This window comes from Pleurodeles waltl, chromosome 10 (assembly GCF_031143425.1).
Source record: "Pleurodeles waltl isolate 20211129_DDA chromosome 10, aPleWal1.hap1.20221129, whole genome shotgun sequence".
Classification (NCBI taxonomy): domain Eukaryota; kingdom Metazoa; phylum Chordata; class Amphibia; order Caudata; family Salamandridae; genus Pleurodeles; species Pleurodeles waltl.
Genome location: NC_090449.1, coordinates 815,556,062 through 815,576,291, shown reverse-complemented (window position 1 = coordinate 815,576,291; position 20,230 = coordinate 815,556,062). Strand labels below are relative to the sequence as shown.

At 40.2% G+C, this 20,230-nt stretch overlaps 1 protein-coding gene across 2 annotated transcripts in view; it reads right to left on the bottom strand.

Annotated features, from left to right (window-relative positions):
* MYRIP (myosin VIIA and Rab interacting protein) overlaps window positions 1-20,230 on the bottom strand; it is a 1,334,264-nt gene that overhangs the window by 1,130,945 nt on the left and 183,089 nt on the right. For both annotated transcript variants that reach the window (XM_069211480.1, XM_069211479.1), the window contains exon 2: window positions 12,471-12,593. In XM_069211480.1, the coding sequence (XP_069067581.1) occupies window positions 12,471-12,580 (110 nt within the window). In that variant the 5' untranslated portion in view covers window positions 12,581-12,593. The remainder of the gene's footprint in view (window positions 1-12,470; window positions 12,594-20,230) is intronic.

The window sequence follows — 20,230 nt, the reverse complement described above, 5'->3', positions numbered from 1 at the left end:
TACATTCTGTAAAAAAGCGAGCTAAGCTGCATGTACTTGTTCACTATGTGCCTTGCCAGTGTATTATATACCATTGCCTTTTGTATGATTGTACAAAATGAAAATAAAGTAAAAAAATACTCTATTTTTCTAATACTGTTGCGGGCTTCTTTTGTAGTGGGTTTTCACCGATTTACTGTTTTAAACTTTACACATTGCTTCTGAGTTAAGTCTGACTTCTCTGTGCCAAGCTACCAGAGGAATGAGCACAATTTAGGGATTGCTTGTGATTTTACCCTGACAAGGATTGTGGTTGTTGCTTGACCAAGGCTCACACCCCAGTCAATCAGTAATCCAACTTCTTATACAAACCTCTGGATATAGACCAGAACTTACTAACAGAAATCAACCCTAGAGCTAACAACAGGTTTATCAACCACCCTAATAGCTCCATCTCTCTGAATAAAAGAAACATGGTTAAGGCAAGAAAGAAAACAGATTTACCCAACAAGTATGAGACAATAAAATAGTCACTTTTTGAATCATAATGTAATATTCATAACGATTACATATAAATTTTGATGAGGCTAATTGGTTGTCTAAACAACTACACAGATCTGCAAATATAAATAATACAAATGCACAATTTAGGACTCAGCACTTCTGACAGCGTATTTAAAATTGATCAAGATTTCAAAGAATGCAAAAAGAAAAAGATGTTATCTTTATTGTAAACTGTCCATGCGCTTAGTACTATAAGCAACACATTTAAGTTACTAAAAACATTAAAAAAATGCAATAATCACAAAAGTTATAAAGACAAGATAAAATGCACACTAAAGCTGTAAAAGTGTGTTTGGCAGCTCAATATTCACTCACACCCAGGCTTGCAGTATCACTTGCTGCTAGAAGGCAAAATATACAACTAGCATACCTTGTTATGTAAAACCATAATGTATTATATCACAATAACAAACTAAGCTTAAACTGTGAGAAATGAGGGTAACATTAAAAAAGATGAGGATGCGGACAAAGAGAATTCAAATTATGGTAATGACTAGTAGGGAGCTCGTGAGGAAAATAATTGTAGATATGACCATTATAATTCATCATGCGACAAGGAGCAGGAATTTAATGTGGAGTGGGATGGCAATAGGAAGGATTAGGATGATATTTATGATTCTGATGCTGGTGATGGTGATGAGGAGAAAAAAGGCAGGAGGGGCAGGGATTATGATGATGATGGGGGAACTAAAGATGATGATAAGAATGAAGATGGCTATATTCAGTTTCATTATTGAATTCTGTTTCACTTTTTCTAGAAGTCCATTTTAAATAAAATAAAAAAAATCAGATAATCATTTCCTTTTGGGCCTATAAAGTCATTACACTGCCTAAAACATAATTAATATATTTTGTAAAAAAAAAAAACAATATGGTTGCCCAATTTGCTGTTCTGGCATAGGGTTAGTGGACTTAGACATAACAGTAATTCAAACTGTGGATTTGTTTGTTTTATGGATTTGTAATAGTTATTTTACATATTTCAACTACTCTTGTTATAAAACACCATTACAAAATGTTTTTTTCAATATATAAAACCTGAACATGTAAATCATCCTTCCTGGTTTACATTCCCTTCTAGTCAGTCGCTAAGCTCCTGATTTACAGTTGGATTTTACAAGGGGAAAAATCTCATGTACTGTAAAAATTCTATATTTTCTGCTATAATTCAAGTCTAAATTAGGCACTCAGAGAAAGGGAAAACCACAACCGGATATTGGCAGTAATTTGTTCTGAATGTTCAGGTCTCTGAATCATGACTTATTAGAGTGCGCCAAAGTGATAAAACTATCCAAGAACCATGCCCAGATTCACAAACCAAACATTTGCATATAAGCCATGTGCACAAATATGCAGTGTGGATGTGTGTCTATATGATAACACATGTCCCGTATTTATGCGGGAAATGAAGCATAAAGGCAGCACATCCCAGCTCTCTGTTAAAAAAAGCATGCCAGACACACATTTGCTGCTTCTGTATGTGGGTGAAGGCTCCTGACCTTCACCCACAATTGTGGGTAAACATATTCAAGGAGGGCATTAAAATTCTTGACTTAGTCTCCAAATAAAGCTATAGGAATGAAACAATGTGCACAATTTCTTATGTTCTGCAAGAATGACAGTGCAGGTGGGTGGCACCACACTGCAGACTAGATATTTCAATGAAGTGGAAAAACATCTTCAATAACACTGGTGTTTAGAGGAGCATGCCCAGTAATAATAATGTGGGCATATTTTCACAGTACATGTCATTACAAAAAAAAGAGTGCAGTTTTATATAAAGGAGCACACAGTCTTTTATGCACTGGAGTGGAATACCTTTCAGCACATATAGTTATAAAGAAGTGGATGAAACTGTCACTCTTTTAGCATAGGCATATGGTCTCAGTTGGACTTCGCAATTCTGCGGGGCCATCCTAAATGTTTGTGCTTTCACATTCCTGTTTTGGAAACCTGTTCTTTTTTTTTTTTAACCTATAGGGCTTTGCATACATCACCACAGTTAACTAGTGCTAATGTGCTTGCACTTACTCCTTTAAATATTGTAAGACTGGCTTATACCCAATTGGCATATTTAATTTATGTGTAAATCCCTAGTAAAGTGATACTTCATGTACCCAGGGCCTGTGAATTAAATGCCACTAGTGGGCCTATGGCACTCATTGTGCCACCCAGTTAAGTAGCCTTTCAAACTTGCCTCAGTCCTGTGATTGCAGCCTGTGTGTGCAGTTTTAAGCTGCCATTTCTACAAGACAAAAAAACCTTTTGCCAGGCTTAAACATTCCTTTTTCATACATATAGGTCACCCTTTAGCATAGGCCCAAAACAACCCATAGGGCCAGGGTGCAGTGTATTTAAAAGCTTGAGCAGATACTTTACAATTTTACATGTTTGGGTAGTGAAAACTTCTAAAGTAATTTTTCACTACTGCAAGGCCCAACTCTCCCATAAGATAATAGTGGGATGCCTTATATTTAATTATACATTTAGTGATAACTAAATTGGGAGTGTCTATGATATTGGAATTAAAAATCCTCTGTAATGGTAAAGTCAGATTATTTGATTATAATTTTGAAAATGCCAGTTTTAGAAAGTTGGCATTTTCTGCTATAACTATTTGGTGCTTGCAGCCTGTTTCTGGGTCTCATGACTGAGTGTAGTTGACAGTTACCCTTTATTTATTCCTCCCAGACAGCTACACAACAGATGCATTAGGTGAGCCTGGATGGGCCATCAACTGGCAGGATGAGAGGGGTGGAGCTGGGCACAGCCCCACTTGCAACTGAATAGGCTGTGCTCTGCCTTCAAACAAAGGATGTGTCACCCTCACACCGTTCATGCAGCAAGCGTGGAACCAGGGGAGGGATGAAACTTTAAGGGCTTCAAAAGGGATTTCCCAAGAAATTCTCCAACTACAAAGGTGGCACCAAGTATAAATGTTGGACTCTCAGATCTAGCTCTTTAGTACAGCACTGGACCTGTGGAAGACTCAGAAGGACTGCTGTGCCAGAAGGACTGCTACTCTGGTACCCTACTGCCAGAGTGAAAAACTGGACCTGCATCTTCAACCCAGGACCACCAGCGTGACTTCCTAATCAGAACATCTGGGACAGTACAGGATTCAACACCCATGTACACCCAGCACCAGGATTCTGCCAGCTGTTAGTCCTGCCCTCCCAAGTGGTCCCACTCCAATCCTGGATCTTTGGAAGCAGGCATGTAAGGTGCTCTGCCGGCCCAGCTGTGGTCCCACCAGAACCAATGCAACACAACACATTGCCTTCAAAAACTCTGCATCAAAACCGCTGCAAAATGCAACCCAATTTCTGCATTGAAAGACCCATATCCACGGCATCCTCTAAGACAATATAGGACTTCATTTCACATAACGCATCTCCACATCAGGACCTCACATTGTCTCGGCTGCATGCTGCATCCTTGACTGAGGATCTTGTAATGTTCCACAACCATGATTTAAGATATGCTTGATTAGCGGGGCTAACTTGGCCCCTGTATCCGGCTCACGCTATAGCATGGTCAGCTTGAACTTGTGACTTTGGCCTGGTCTGGTGTGACCAGATAACCACAGCCGGCGCTTTCTGCTTCTAGGCACTATTTTCACTTAAATTCTTAAAATTGCATTTCTCTCATTCTACTGACTGCATTTTTGTCATTTTGACGTAAAATAATGTATTAATCTAACTCTATTTTTCTATATTGGTGTGGGATTGTTCTTGTGTTTTCACTGTAGTACTGTTTGAATTACTGCATAAATACTTTACAAATTGCTTCTAAGTTAAGCCTGACTGTTTTGTGCCAAGCTAACAGAGGGTTGAGCACAGGTTAATGTGGGCTTTTCTTTTGACTTCACCGTGACAGGAAATGTGGTTGATGGTTGAGCAGGGGGCTCCCCCCCCCTGAACTAGTAACGCAATTTCCTACAGGTGCTGAATAGTTTGGCAAACAAAAATGTAATACCCCAGAGAGGAAAGTTGTTTGCCATTTTTTGGATGGTTAGCACACGTTAATTTGAGGTTTGCATGTGTTTCACCCTGACAGAGATTGTGGTTTCTACATGAGTAGGGTTTCACACCCCAACCAGTAACCCAAATTCCAACATACTAAAATCACTGTGGTGTAGGAGAGGCAGAGTCACAAGTCTCATGTGCGCCCCTTTAGGATTATTTAGCAGAGCTGCATCCTTGATATGTGGTAGGAGAAGCAGGGACAAATATTGTCAGCATAGGACCAACTCCACTGACTGGATCTGTGCATTTGCTCATCGGAACAGTTTTTGGCAGGGGACCAAGGCCTCTATCACTGGGGGAGGAGGCTGTCAAACCATGTGCCTCTCACAGACTTGGGGTGAAGACACAGGGCATCAACAGAAATCTGTGACCTTGTGGTATTCTGTTTCAGTAGTGGCTCTACAGTGGGTTTGGATGGGGCATGTGCCAGAGCTCCATTTGTAATGACCCCCCCTAAAGTTCACTTCTACAGACGTCACTGCTGTTAAAACCAAATAGATCATTTAATCTATATTTGAAGATCTGCACAGCTGACAAGGTGTAGAATTTAGACTTCTGATGTGATATCAGAGCTCACCTGGTGAAAAGTGATGAGTTTCATACAGTCAAGATATACAAAAGTAAAGTTTGCAATTTAGGCATTCTGTGAATAATTAAGGAAACCAGATGTGCTGGAATAATTATAATTAACAGCTCAGGAGTACCGTTTATTCACAGGACTCTGGCTTTATAATCTAGTTCAGTGCTAAAGAAGACACAGGTCTTTTTCCTTGAACCTCAGTGCAAGTGAACTGCCTTCTATTTTGACATGGACACCGATTTGAAAAAGAACCTTCAATTTATGATACATATAATTGGTTTCTGCAACAGACACTAGATTTTTAAAGTGAGGTTTAAAATATTTTAGTAGATGCTAGGTCACATGGTATTTAGATGTCCCTAAGAAACCAAAATGAAATAAAGTCCATGTTGTCAGCCGCTGATTAGTTGCTTTGTCACATTAACTGCATTATTTAAGTAATTACAGTGTATTAGTTACAGTTACAATAAATGGCACCGACATTGTTAATCGAAGTAAACTAATTACTAGTGGCCATGAAGTGGTTTGCATTTTCACTGAAACTTTCTATTTGGTGTACAGAGAGACATAAACATTCTTCGCTATTTTTTCACATAAATAAGTAAACATTTTATTTTTAAAAAGCTTGATTCTAGCATACCTCACATAAATATCCACTAAAGCCACAAAAAATGATCTGCCTCGGCAATGTTCAATTGATTTAGCAGTTGTGCGCATGGCTTTAACTACAATACTTTGACAAGCATAATGGAGCCATACTTTCATTACTGCTGAGGTCATTACCTCAGAAGCAGCTGTGCTAAAAATGGCAACTTCAATTACCAAGACTACTTTAATTAGAAAAATACAATCTGCCAAACTGATGTAAAAAAAGAAAAAAACATGTCCAGTTTCTACCACCATTGGAAAGCTAATAAAATTATGGGCATTGTTCAAGTAACGGGGGAAAAAAATCCAAAAACAATATTGTTGCAATACTGTTTTTCAGAGTGTTGCGAGAAAAGAAGGAAATAAAAACATTAGGACTCTTGGAACACATAAAAATATATCTATTGGGCCAAAGAATGAAATCTTGAATATATAAATAAGCAAACAAAGGGATCCTCTTTATAAATTTGTCATTGGCGTTCTGCACCACTACATCAATTATTTCTGAACATGTTGAAGAGTGAAAAGATCAGCATATTTACAATTCCAAATGATATTCCTGGTATTGAAAAATTCCAAATGCACGGATATAAATCCAATTCTACTTTGGACCCCTTTAATGTGGCCTTAGGGATAGCCTCAGGGCAGATACCCATGTTCAGCCACAATGTGCTTTGTAATAATAACATGTCTTATTTGGAATGGGTCCCTGCGTTTGCATGTTAACTGTGTGAGTGTATGCTAATAGTTTTGTCAACATGCATGAACATAGATTGGTCGGGAAAGTAGGAGGATTAACTAATATTAAGTACGATTTTATTGTAACTTCATTTTCCCCATTCCAGAATTTGTTCCGTTTTTAGAAATTCTGTTTCAATTTCGGACTACTTATCTGCTAATCATATTTCTGATTTAGTATTCTTATTAAGGTGTATTTTTCACTTAAACTAGTTTAAACTTTATGTGTTCTTTATTGCTTACTTACTATATTGTTCTAATGGTTGGTTCTAATACTTTGTGCATACATGCTCTTTCTCTGAGGTTTTTCGTCTAAATTGGGCCAGCTAATAAAAATAGGCAAAGATTACGATTAATAAAGTCTGTTTATCTCTATGTAGTGGACTACAGGTAACCAGCAGGCCAATATTTGCACACCTACTTCAATAGTATGGCGTTGAATAACACCCATACATTTTTCTTTTATATGCCTATGTCTAAATCTGCAAAGAACAAATTATAGTAATCCCAAGAAGCTAAAACATACATTTATACCGATAATAAGCTTACTTTGTAGATAAACTATAGAACACAACGATTTTCTCCTAGCTTTTGGAATATGAAGCAGCCTATCCTTGCATTTAAGGGATGGCAAGAGGTCCAAGTGAGCGATTACACCTATGCATAATTGATATTATTAGTCTAATATTTATGATTAACCACATTAATTTTCATACACAATGTTATTCAAAATCTTTTTCCAACAACAGGGTCACAACTTCCCCCTCCTGCAGAATCTTAAGCTTGACTCTTGTGGAAACCATACAGTTTATTGAGCCAAAGTAATGTTTTTCACTAAACCCAAAGTAATGTTGCTGTATGATGGATGCTTGCAATTAACATGAAACTTCCTAAGTATTTTCCAAAACACAGACAAATGTTTACCAAGGTATGCAATTTACATGTTATAGATCTGTGGTTTCCAATGCATGCTAAGGCTGTATAACTAAAGTTCCTTTCACGTATAGCTTTCAAACATTCTACCCACCCACACAAAATATCTGATCTCCCAATACGTGCACATTATGGACAATTATTTTGGGAAATCTTTACAGTGCATAAATGTATTCTGTTGCAGGTAAAGATTTAGCTACACATGCTCAACAATTTTGAATGACTTATTCACAGACTTTAACAACTTATGACCTGAAATGTGGTTACAGCAGTGTATATCTGTTAAGATAAAGTATTTTAAAGCCATGGAGAACATAAATTGTTAACTAGAAAAGCTCATTCAAAGTTAAATTCCAACCAGTCAAGAAGTTTAAATATTAATTTTCAAGTGTAATAACTTTTCAGTCAAATATGATCAGTTGTAATCAAAAGCATTTTCTACTGGCTATTTGAACTTCTCTATCTAGAATCATCTACTACTATTTTTATATCAAGTCCCTACCTTCTCTGTAAATAATAAATAATTTATATGGTCTTTTCATGAATCATGTATGTTATTCATTGAAAGTACACATTCCTACCCTTAATTGATTATTAAACAAATAGGTGCCATCAGTTAATATACAATTATGGCTAGAGTGCTAAGTGTACAGAAATGTATAATAAACATTAAACCACTGACAGAACATACTGCAATCAACACAATCTTGATGCCAATAAAACTTATTTTGCCCAGCACACAAAATCACTAATAGTCTCTTATGTTCTTATGATTATCAGCTCATCAAAGCAGGTAAATAGTGTCCAAAGTATCACAATGCATTTCCTTCGCTAAGCATCGTCATCATGCGTCTTTTTTGTGGATAAGTAATTTAAGGCCACCAGATAACTCTATGTCATCAAGCACACAATTTATCAGTCCTTGGATTTCGTTTAGCAATTTATTTCCTACAGGGTGTCGCAGTACTTATTTATGTCAACTACATCTACTGGAATGACACACCTGAAAATAATGATTAGGCAAAGGAATCCCAAAAGAGAATGGGACAAGCCAGATAACAGAATACTTTTGCCGCAATATGAATGAGACTGACAGGGTGGAAAACAAAAATCTCTTACTAAATGGCCATAAACTTGATAAACAGAAAGGGAACAACATGTCGCAAAGGACCTGAAGAAATGTGAACATATTACTCTAACCCTTAACTAACTTGGCTGGATCACCCTTCAACCCACATCATTGTCAAGTCCAGCTGCGTCACACACAAGGCCATCACCAAAATGTACCACTGCATAGTTGGCCAAAAGTATTACCACCTCTGGAAGACACTAACACGCTAGAAGTAACATCACCATTTGAGCTGAAACTAAATCTGCTAAAAGAGAAAAATCAGAATACTGGCCTTCTCCATTTATCCTTCAAGAATTTGGAACCACGTTCTAGTCAGCATCAGAACTGCTGGAATCATACTGCAATCCAACAAAGATCTGAGGGTGGAGTTCTTCAGAGAACTCTAAACAGCAATAACTAGGCATGAATATTTTAGCTCTTTGAAAAATATTACAATTAAATTGTATCCGTAGACAGATCTTGCTACATCAATACACATACCTGAATATAAAGTGTTACTTTTGTTTCATTGCATTAGGAACGTTCAACCAGTCCTTCGTCCTCATAAACCATTCAGCACACACTTGTTTGCCTTCTAGGAAAACACAGCACTTTTCCTTATCAAATCAAGTGTAATCATAGTATCAGTGCCCTCATTTCTTAACACCCTCCTTTAATTAGGTTCTTCAAATGACTGTATGCACCACCATGTCACAGGGCCCTACTCGACTTTAGTCTTGACTTTATTCAGCTTTTCTCACAATAGAGAATAGATGTTTTTGAGACACTAAGTTCCAATGATAATTGGAAGAAGGCTATAAAATGGGCAGCATTTTTCTTATGAGACAAAACTCAGCAGGTAATGCCTTCTCATGCAGAAAAGACAATTTGGAATTAATAAGTTAACTGACCGTTAAAAAGAATGTGTCAATAATAGTGCAATACCCAACACTCAAATATACCTTGGTGCATATTGAAGAAAAATGTAAGTACGTGTTATGAAAACACACAAAAGAACACAAAAACACACTAGACAAGGAATCAACTTATTATTATTAAGTTGATGGGAAATAGTTACTTCTATTTTAATGTACTGTTTCATTCCAATATGTCCCTTGAAACAGTTTGACCAATAGTTGCTTTGTTTTATAAATCATGTGGGCATGCACAAATTTGTGAAGATTTATGCAATGATCTGAAAAATGGGATTAGACAGGAAACACATTAACCTGCAAAGGTTGACTTTGCTTTGAATTTCCTAAAAGTCAATTGCTTTACTTTTTGCCATATTTCACAGTTCACTATAGAAAATCAGAACTAACTGCCTTAATCAAATGGTAATATTTAAAAAGAACATCAAAGGTAGTTTTAGGAAATTCATTGGGAGAAAGACTAAGGTGGGACATGAAAAAAACACCCCTGACAACGCAAGTCCCTGAAATTAGCCGTTTAGTACATCCTGGCATAGGATCTAATCATAGGCAAGTATTGATCAGTAGCAGACAGGAGTTTCTGAAAAGCGACAGATATACTCTAATTATGAGACATTCAACCAAACTAGACGTGCATGACAACTGAGGTCCATTATAGACAAAGTGTGATTTCCACTCAAAATGTCACTTTGCGCTACCTAGCACATATGGCTTTTGTACCCACAAGAATGTTTTTTTTTCTTCTTGAAATTGGACAAAATGAGAAGGTTGGAAACGACCAGAAATTTTGGGAAAAGGTTTGAAAAAACATTGAGCTTTTACGTAATTTCATTGCAGATTTGAAAATCAGCATTACGGAGTAAAGAAAGGAAAGAGTCGCGGATAGATTTAAACTGTTTTGCAATTAATTTCTCCAACAGAAAAATTGCTTGAAAAGTACAAACAGTTTTGAGACATTATGGAAGCATGTTGAAAGTTTGATCTTTCAAAAGAATTAAGTTATCTGCCATTGATCAAGAAATTGATTGTTCCTTCATGTAGCTCAAGAGACACTTTAAATGTTACAGCACTTATGTATACGCATTTGTGCTAATTCAGGAGTGCTCACCATAATTTGCGTGTTACTGTGGAAGTTTACAAAACTTTGGAATTTCTGTGAATTGCTGAACAAGTGGCAAGAATTTCTCTAGTTTGTATTTCTTTTTAAATAAGTCTCCTATTTTTCATGTACAAAGAAGATGACAGACTGGGTTTAGTATCTAGACATGCTTAGGACTCGTACAAGTAAAAAAAAAAAAATCATAAATGTTCAATTGTATCTTTAATATTTTATGAACATTTATTTCTGGTCCAATACCGTGCACTTGTTAGAAATAAAAATAACCTTTGTTCTTAAAGGTCTCTTATTGCTTTGGTTATTTCCTTTGAGAAGAGATAAAAAGAAAAAGAAATACTGTGGCTAATAATGAATTCCTTACTAAAAACTGATACTATATGCTTTTCAAGTTATGCTTTTTAAACGTGAAAAACTAAATGTGTCATTGTTGTATGTGGCTCACATAATGCTAAAGTAGATTTAGGAGAAAATGAGCTTGCTTAAAAACTTAACCTATGTTCAGCACGCAATTACTAAGCATCTTTTTACTGAGGAACAAAATAAAATAAACACATGATTAAATTAATCCAAATTGGGCTATCCAAGGTAAACTTTAGTTTGAGGAGCAAAGAAATGTGTCAAAAAGAAGCTAACTTTCTAATTTCTTCCCCTTGGGTGTTGCAATACATGTCATCCATCTTACCTTGCCATTTGCGAGCTGGTAGTAAAGCCAATAAAATGTGCTAATCTGGAAATTATCAATGTAAACTTCTATATCATTCCTTAAGCAGGGAAATTGACAAGACAAAAATACACTACACCACACATTTCCTCCCTAAGTGTTGCAGAACAAGGGCTGCTTCATATATGGTGCATAGTATAGAAACAATGCAGTGAAGTCTTCAAACGTTTTAAAATAAAATGGCAAGCGTAATGATCAAAATTAAAATATGTAACATGCATTAGATTTGCACACTGTAGGTACAAAAGAGACTTTACATTACTTAATGACCCACCAACTCGCTTTGTTAACATTTATTTATGGACATGTGTTTTATCTTGTATGTGGTGATGCAGTGAGGCTGGATAGTGTCTCTTCCTCCTGCAAGGCCAACAATATCTACACTATACAAACTGGTCTGTTCTCAGCTATTCAACTACAATATGTAATTAAATTACATTACAGTCTAACATGGGTAAGGCAGCCTCTCAAAAATCTGGGACATGAGTGCACTGCCACACCCCCATTCTCCTTCAGAGTGGAACGTGTTCCACAAAGGGGTGCATATTTGGACTCTCTAAACCTCTACCAAAAGTCTTTTGAGAATGGGAACAAGTGATGTAGAAAATACAATTGGTGCTGAATTGTGTACACCTCTTCCAGAGGGATCAGTATGAATGACCTATAGTGGGACATATGCAGAGTCACTAAGCATATGTGAGTTGAGCCTATGGAAATGATAAGATTATCATGTGTGGATGCACTTAGAATGGATTTCTTTAATACCAAACTGAGTCAGCCAAATTCAAAGTGGCAGCTTTTTATGATCAGCAAAAATCAGGGCACCTGGCCTCATGTAAAATTATTTTCTATTCTTGTATGGACAACTGCTATGCAATTCTGACTAAAATATGGTATTGGTATGGTGGGGCAATAACTTGATCACTGCAGTCTACCAAACAAAGAAAACTAGTATGTCTCACTGGAAACCTAGTGAAGAACCAAATACTTTCAATCGAAGAGCAATCTCTTACCATAAAACAACGTCTTCAACCATCTGAAAAGATTTTCCAAACCACAGTCTTTGGGATTTTTTAATAAAGCACTTGTCATACAATAAATGTAAAAATGTGACCTTACCTTAATCTTTCCTCTTCTTTTTTGCGTAGGCTAAAATCCCTCTGGACTACTTGAAGAACATGCTCGGCCTCATCTTCAGTCAATCCAGACAGATCAAGTTTCCTCCCCATGTCCCCAGGTAACCTGCAAGCAAAATAAATGCATATCCTTTAGAAGACATCCTACCATGATATGCAAAGTACAAGTGTTTAAAGCCACATTGCAGTGAAAAAATGCCAACGTACAGTCAAATTACAATTTAATTGGTTTCAAATAACATATTGCCAGTATACCTGGAGTATACTGGCAATATGTTATTTGAAACCAATTAAATTGTAAGTACATTTATATGCTCAAGTCATGTTTAGGGTAGTGACTTGGAACTTAGTGTGCATGACTGGTAAACCCTAGAGAAAATTCGAATTTTTAAGCATGACTTGACAGTACAGCTTTTGCCATACTTTATGTAGTTAAGATGAAAATAGCTACAGAAACACTACTGAGAGAGAGTGGCTTTCAACCGCCCATATGCAAATTATCTTGGGTACAGCATCTGGTTGGGGAAAGCTGTGTGCTTCCACCTAGGAAGTCCTTGCCTTACCTCTTATTGGCTGTTGAGGGGTTATGCCATACCTAATAAGGCTACCTCGCTGAAACATAAGAATGCAATGGCTTGCAAAATGAAAATTTACATTATAAAGTAAGTCTTTTCTTGATGCAGTGTGAGCCAACAGCAGGTCAGTCGGCTGAAGGTGGCATTATCATCTATAGACAGTGGGCATCAAGAGCTACATGACACACATTGCTCATTGTTAACGAGGATTCTTTTTTAAATTAAGAAAGGGAGCTTGTGGTGGTGAGAACACACACATATCACTATTGTCTACATTCAAGGCTTGGGTTAACGTGACTGTATATATTTTTGCATATGTGAGATAAGCTGCTCCACCTCTCCATCAGACCTGCAGGGCACACCCTGTGAATATCATGCATTTTGTGACATTGGGAAAAAAGAAATGTGTGGAGAAACCCAGGAGGTATGGGGAGGTTATGATAAAGAACAGAGCCATCAGGACGATTCCCTAGACTTTCCAACATTCCACCCAGCCTGATAGCTACAGTTTCTGGCAGTGGGATCAGCGGGGGTTCAGGCTAATGACTGTTGCACGCTCTGTTAGGTAGGCTCCAATTATTCCAACATGTCATTTATACACACAACAGCAGAAAATAGCAGGTGTTAGACATTGGGTTACTGGTTGACTGGGGTGTGAGCCCTGGTCAAGCATCAACCACAATCCTATTCAGTGTAAGGCACAGCAAAACCCCAAATTAACTTGTGCTCACACCCTGGTAGCTTGGCACAGAGAAATCAGGTTTAGCTCACAGGCAATGTGTAAAGTATGTGCATCACTTCAAACAATATAACAGTGAAAATATCACACAAACAAGATTCCACACCAGGTTAGAAAAATAGAGCTTAATAAAAAATAAAAAAAATGACAAACTGTGGACATCTGGTCATGCTGTCTGAGACAAAGTCACAGGTTCAGACTGAATGCAATGGAGCATGGGCCAGCTACATGGACTGAGTTAGACTCCTTGAACAGAGTACTTTAAAACTTGGTTTGCAGAGCATTGCATGGATCAGTGTTGAATATGCATTGCGCTGTTGAGGCGAAGTGTCAGTTCCAAGAGTCTGCAAGGTTGCCGTGCAAGGTCCTGTTGTGTCAACATCAGGGATCCTACCGGGGGGCTTGCAATGTAAAGTCCAATGTCAGGGATGCCGCACACAGTCCGGGTGATGAGATGGTTCTGAGGAACTACAACACTGCAATGCAGAGACCAACGTCGTTGTTGAGGCTGCCATCTATAAGAGATGCAAGCGCTTACATTGAGGAGGTGTAACGCAGTGACGTTTCTGAAGGTGATGCGGGCTGTGGCAGCAATTCAAGTATTTGCGACAGGTCTAACCTATGCAGCAGCAGAGATGCACCAGTTCTGGTTGGGCTTAAGCAGTGCATCAGAGGTGATGCGTAAATTTTGCTGGATCCATAGAGGCTGGCAAAGCACCTTAGGCCCACTTCCAAGGGTGAAGTGCTAGGGTGGCACCACTTGGCAGGGTAGATGCACAGGTGTGGCAGAGTCCAGAGACCTGATGGAGATGCAGGGTTGTTGAAAGCCCATTAAGTCTCTGAGACTTCAACTCAGGAGGCCAGCCTTTTCAATAAAGTAAGAGGGCCACAGGCAGCAGGACGGCACAGAAGGGCAGCAGTTCCTTTAGAGCAGCAGTCCACCAGCAGAGTGGCAGCCCTTCTAGCAACACAGTCCATTATTTCTTGGTAAGTATCCACAGATCTAGAAGTGTCCTGAAGTAGTGATGTCTGAGGCCCCTCTCCTTCATACATAGTTGTGTCTTTAATTTTCTAGAGACATGCCTTTTAAGTAAACAGATGCCCTGCCTTCCCTGCTCTTTTTCCAGACTAACTAACAAGGGGTGTGCACCCTTTGCGTGGATGCAGGACAAAGCCTATTCAAGTGTAAGTGGGGCTCTGCTAAGCTCCCCCCTCCCATCCTGCCAGTGCTGGTCCATCCAGCCACACCAAAGCTCCCATTATGTGAGGCTGTCTAGGAGGAACACACAAAGCCTAACTATACCCAGTCCTACGACCAGAGACAGGCTGCAGGCACCACATGCCTAAGTCAAGAAAATACCAACTTTCTAAAAGAGACATTTTCAGAACAGCAATTTAAAATCGGACTTCACCATAAGTTACAATTTTTAATTAGGATTACAGAGACACCAAGCATGAACTAATCATCTCTTCCCATTTGGAAATTACACTTATAAATTGAAATAAAGCAACTCTAATGTGATCCAATGGGAGAGATAGGCTGTGCAGTAGTGAAAAATAAATGTAACGTTTTTTCAACTGTCAGGACATGTAAACTTAAAAGTACATGTCTAACTTCTTAAATACACTGCACCCACCCTTGGGGCTGTCCAGTGCCTATGCATTTGGCCCTGGCAAAAGACTTATTTTGCCAGGTCAATGTGTCAGGTTACAAATGCACAAAGGGTCTGCAATGGCAGGCATGAAACATGTTTAAATGGATACTTAAGTGGGTGGCACATCAGCTGCAAGCACACTAGGGACGTATATGAACACAAAATATGCCAATTGGATATAAGCCAAGGTCACCAGGTTCTGAGCAGAGAGCACAACCACTTTAGCACTGGTTAGTAGGGGTAAAGTGTGCAGAGTTCTAGGGCCAGGAAACAAGAATTGAGCAAAAACAGCAGATCTAAAGTTATAGAAATTAGGGGGAAACCATGCCAAGGATTCCAGATCTAACAATCTCAAACATGCATCTCTTTTCTTCATTGTAAGACACAATGGTTTACATTATGGCGAAATAAACTAATTGCTAGTGGCATCACAGGTACACTTCCAAAAAATCTTTCTGTTAGCAGAATGACTTCTGGTGTCCCTACCAAACACATTCAGATGCCACAGAGCAGCTGCTCATCTCCGTTGGCTGGACTACTGCTGAAATGCAATTCAGCCTGCTCCACATCTTTGGCAAATCCAATAAGTCATCTTATAAGTGAAAATACAAGCCAAACCCATTATTGTTGCCAATGCTTGTTTTATATTTAAAAAGAGAAGCACAGACTGAATCTTGTTGGTTTTAAGTTTAACCTCCTTGCTGACATCATTTGCGAGCTGAAACAGGAAATCTGGTTGCCCCTTTGAACTCCATTCCACTTTCTCTTTGAATTTATTACCGAACTACAAAGCCCGTTACTATCTTTAATTGAGATTCTATGTAAGCCAAGCAAATAATCTTTTTTATAAGTAAAGTAATTAACAAATACTATCATTTTTACAAATAGAAAATGCAGATTAAAAGGCAAAGGGGGAGCATGGCTAAGCGCTGAGGATTGTGTTCGCATCTCCCTAGAGCTCCCGCTGGGTGCCCATGAATTTTACACCATCTGGCATAATCCATGCTGCAACAGTCTCTCTTATTGGGAAATTCACTATCCATCCCTGGAGGTATTTCTGACTGTTTACGTTAGCTCTAGCAAGGAGGAACACACTGAATGAGCTGCAGGGAAGGAGGCCTGGAGGCTATGCAGTCCCGCTTGGACTGCTCGCCTTTTCTCCCCTCATTCATTCTGCCTTGTGGAGCCCCGGTGAGTGACCTCAGATGCTGCGATTTATAAGGGAGTATCCTCCTTTGCCACGCTGGCCAGTCTGCAAGCAGGAGGGACCTTTCTGCATTGACACATGCCTGTGGGGAAAGGTGTAGACTACAGGGTAATACAGAGTTCAGGCAACAGGGAGTGAGAGGTGCTGGCCATAGGGAAATGCACTTTTCTGGTGGCCTTGTCAGACTGGCTCTGGGCCCAAAAACACATTGTGGACACTGGGACTGCTGGTCCCTCCCCCTCCCCTTGCTTGCACTCTGGTGTGGGGTGGGTTTTCTCCCGGTGGCTGTGGCCTAAGGTACCCGATCGCGTAGATCGGGCAAAGTGTTCCCTCACAATCACTCATCATGAGCTGGAAGAACCTCTCTTTGCCCCGAAACAGCTTTATCCTCCTTATTGACACAGCGTCAGGAAGCAGGCCCTCCTCCTGCTTTCACTGCACGATAGGGAGTTCTAATAATACCCATACTTACTTCTTATCTTGGGCTGCAGCAGATGTGCTGAGCAGGCCTGGTGGGTTCCCTTCGAGTCAGTGTTGGCCTTGCAGGCCTTACTGGAGCCCCATAAACAGATAGTGGACTTTACTGTGGCCTGTTCCTACTCCGCTCCTTCCACTGTGCTGCAGACCTGCCTTTTCCAGACAACTAGTGGCATGTGGGAGATGATTGTATGGGCTTGACGGCATGAGTCTTCAGAGTTGCAGTCCATGACATCAAGAGGCTTCCACCTGCCCCGGCACATTGCAAAACCCTAACATTCTTGACGTTTGTGCCTTGGTACTCAGGCCCACCCATATTTATACTGTATAGTAGTCAGCTCTCACTATACCTGTGCAAACCCTCAATCTGGATCAAACCATCTGCTTGCTCTGTCCCCCTGCTGGGATCCTTGGCCTGCCACATATTTTCCAGACCTGCCACATGCCTGTTGCCCATGGTATTTGCTTTCCCCTGAACCCTCTAGTTGAAATACTGAGGGCAAACTCAAGGTGTGTGCTTGTGACTCAGGCCCAACTCTATTTATTACAACTTTTGCTCACTGTCACTAACCAGTTGTTGTCTCCCATAGCTCACACTGCCGCTCACTATGGACTGCACTAAGTACACTAGGAAGTCCACCACGCAGAGTCATGGGACATCTCAACACAGCCACTCTGATGGCTCCTCAGGCCATACAGGGGAGGCATATGTTCCGCTCACACTCTAAGGCCCTCCAACTGATAAATTGCAAGTCATCCTTCAAGAAATCCATGACTCCAGAATTGCCATTGAGCACCTTAATGATACTCTGGAGGCAGATCTAGGCTTCCTGAGGGATGATCATTGTAAACTCTCGGGCAGGGTCAAAACTGCTGAAACAACAATGTCAACACTGGCCTCCCAGCAGTTATTACAGTCTGCCACTATTGGTGACCTCCGCAAAGGACTCACTATCTTACAAGTCAGAATGAGGATGCTGATGGCCATGCACGCTGCAATAATGTGCACGTTATTGGACTAGCTGACTGTGCGAAGGGTCTAATCCAATGTTATTTATTGAACAGTGGTTCAAAATGGAGGTAGCACCACAGGGCCTCTCTGCTTTATTTACAGGTGAAATGACACAGAGTGCCAACACACCCTCCTACCCCTGGAGCACCACCAATGCCTATTGTGCCCCACATTCTTAATTTCAAGGACCACAATATATTGCTGCAGAGGGCCAGGGAGAAAGCACCCATAGTTATGAACAACACAAGTGTTACTCTCTTCCTGGATTACATGTTAGCGGTACAACGTCACGGAGTCTCCTTCCTGACAGCCAAGAAACAGCTAATGACAGAGGGACTCACCTATGTATTGATGTTCCTGGCTCGTTCAAAAGTAATCCAAAGCACGCTTTGTTCTTCGACACCCGGGAGGCTATATGGGATTGGTTGGATCAGCACTACCCTAATGCATGTCACCCTTCTCCATTGGAGATACCAATTAAGGAAATGCAGAGACACCCCTCCTCCCAACATGGTTGCTGTAGATTTCCCCACAGCAGCTTCTAGAGCGGTTACCTCTCCTCAACAAACTCTGTAGGGCAGGACAGCTGTGCACGGTCACCTTCATCAAGACACTGCAGCCGTCACCCCTCTCTAGCTCCTCGGCAAGTGCTACCTCTGATTCAGATTCCAATGTCAGCATAGCCCTTTTTCCCCCTCAGTGACACTACAAATAGCAGTCAAGGTGGTTTAAGACTTAGGACACTATGCCAATCACCTCACACTATCCAGAGGCCAAAATCTGCAGATAAGACCATTCCTATGGCCTACCCTCTTCTCTCCCTCCATAATCCCCCACCCTTCCTCCCCTTGCCCCCACTTCCCTCTTACGGCTATTTGCACTGGACACATTTAACTGGAGTGGAATTGTTATTAATCTCTTTTTGTTCTCCTTACAGGTATGATTTTTCCATTGCTCAGTATTCCAGATTGCCTTGCTTGTGGTTAGCTTAAATGGTTCTCTTGAAGGCACCCATGAGGGACATCCGCACCTTTACAGAACTGTACAATCTAGTCTTGCCTGGAAATGTTGTTGGTCTCCCCCAAAGCAGTTGCACAAAGTACTATTTTGTTATGATTCTTTCACAGTTTTTAACAATTTGTTTTTCGCTGGTCCAAGTATTGGGGAAATGTTCTTCTTTCTGTTTTTTGCCATCACTTATGTTCCACTGTCCCATGTAGCATAGTCTATTTAATGTGGGATCTTCTCAGATATATTACTTATATATTGCTTTTATGCCACCTGTTATACAGCATTACAAAACACTGACCTGGAATGTCAGGGGCATGGGGTGTATTCACAAACGCCGCAGAATTCTAGCCCAGCTCCTCTGCCACAAGGCGAATATTGTCTATTTGCAAGAAACTCATCTCACTGCCTCTGAAGCACTTAAACTCCGGATGAAATGGTAGGGTCAATTGTTTGCTACCACATTTTCAGCATTTGCTTGTGGGGCAGCTGTTTGGTTGAGCTCTGGTGTTCCATTTGAAGCTAGTGACACCAAAATAAACGCCAATAATCAATATGTCCCACAACATGGGTATGCATGAATGTTCCTTTTATTCGCCTCCACATGAATTACACTCATATCTGGACTGTTTCCTCTTCCCATCACCATTGTTGGAGAAATTTACGCATACAACCTATCTTGGTAAAATATTGTCTGATCGCAAACCCTTTGAGATGGGGTTGCCTGCGGTCAGGTCTCAACTCTTATCCAGACATGGTACCACTCCTCTTACAGGACATAGGCCCTCATTACGAGTTTGACAGGTGGAAGAGGCCGCCCGCCAAACTCCCATGGTCAGGTCATTGCCAGTGCGGTGACCTTCCTCCGACCCCTATTACGAGTTTCCCGCTGATTCAGCGGGTGGAAACAGAGTTTCTGCCACTGGCCCAGCTGGAAACAGCCCACAACACTGACGCCAGCTCATAATCGAGTCGGTGGCAATGTTGTGGTGGGTAGGGTGCTGCCCATGGGGGCCCCTGCACCCGGTCTCCACCAGCTTCTACATGGTCGTGCAAGCACCATGTGAAAG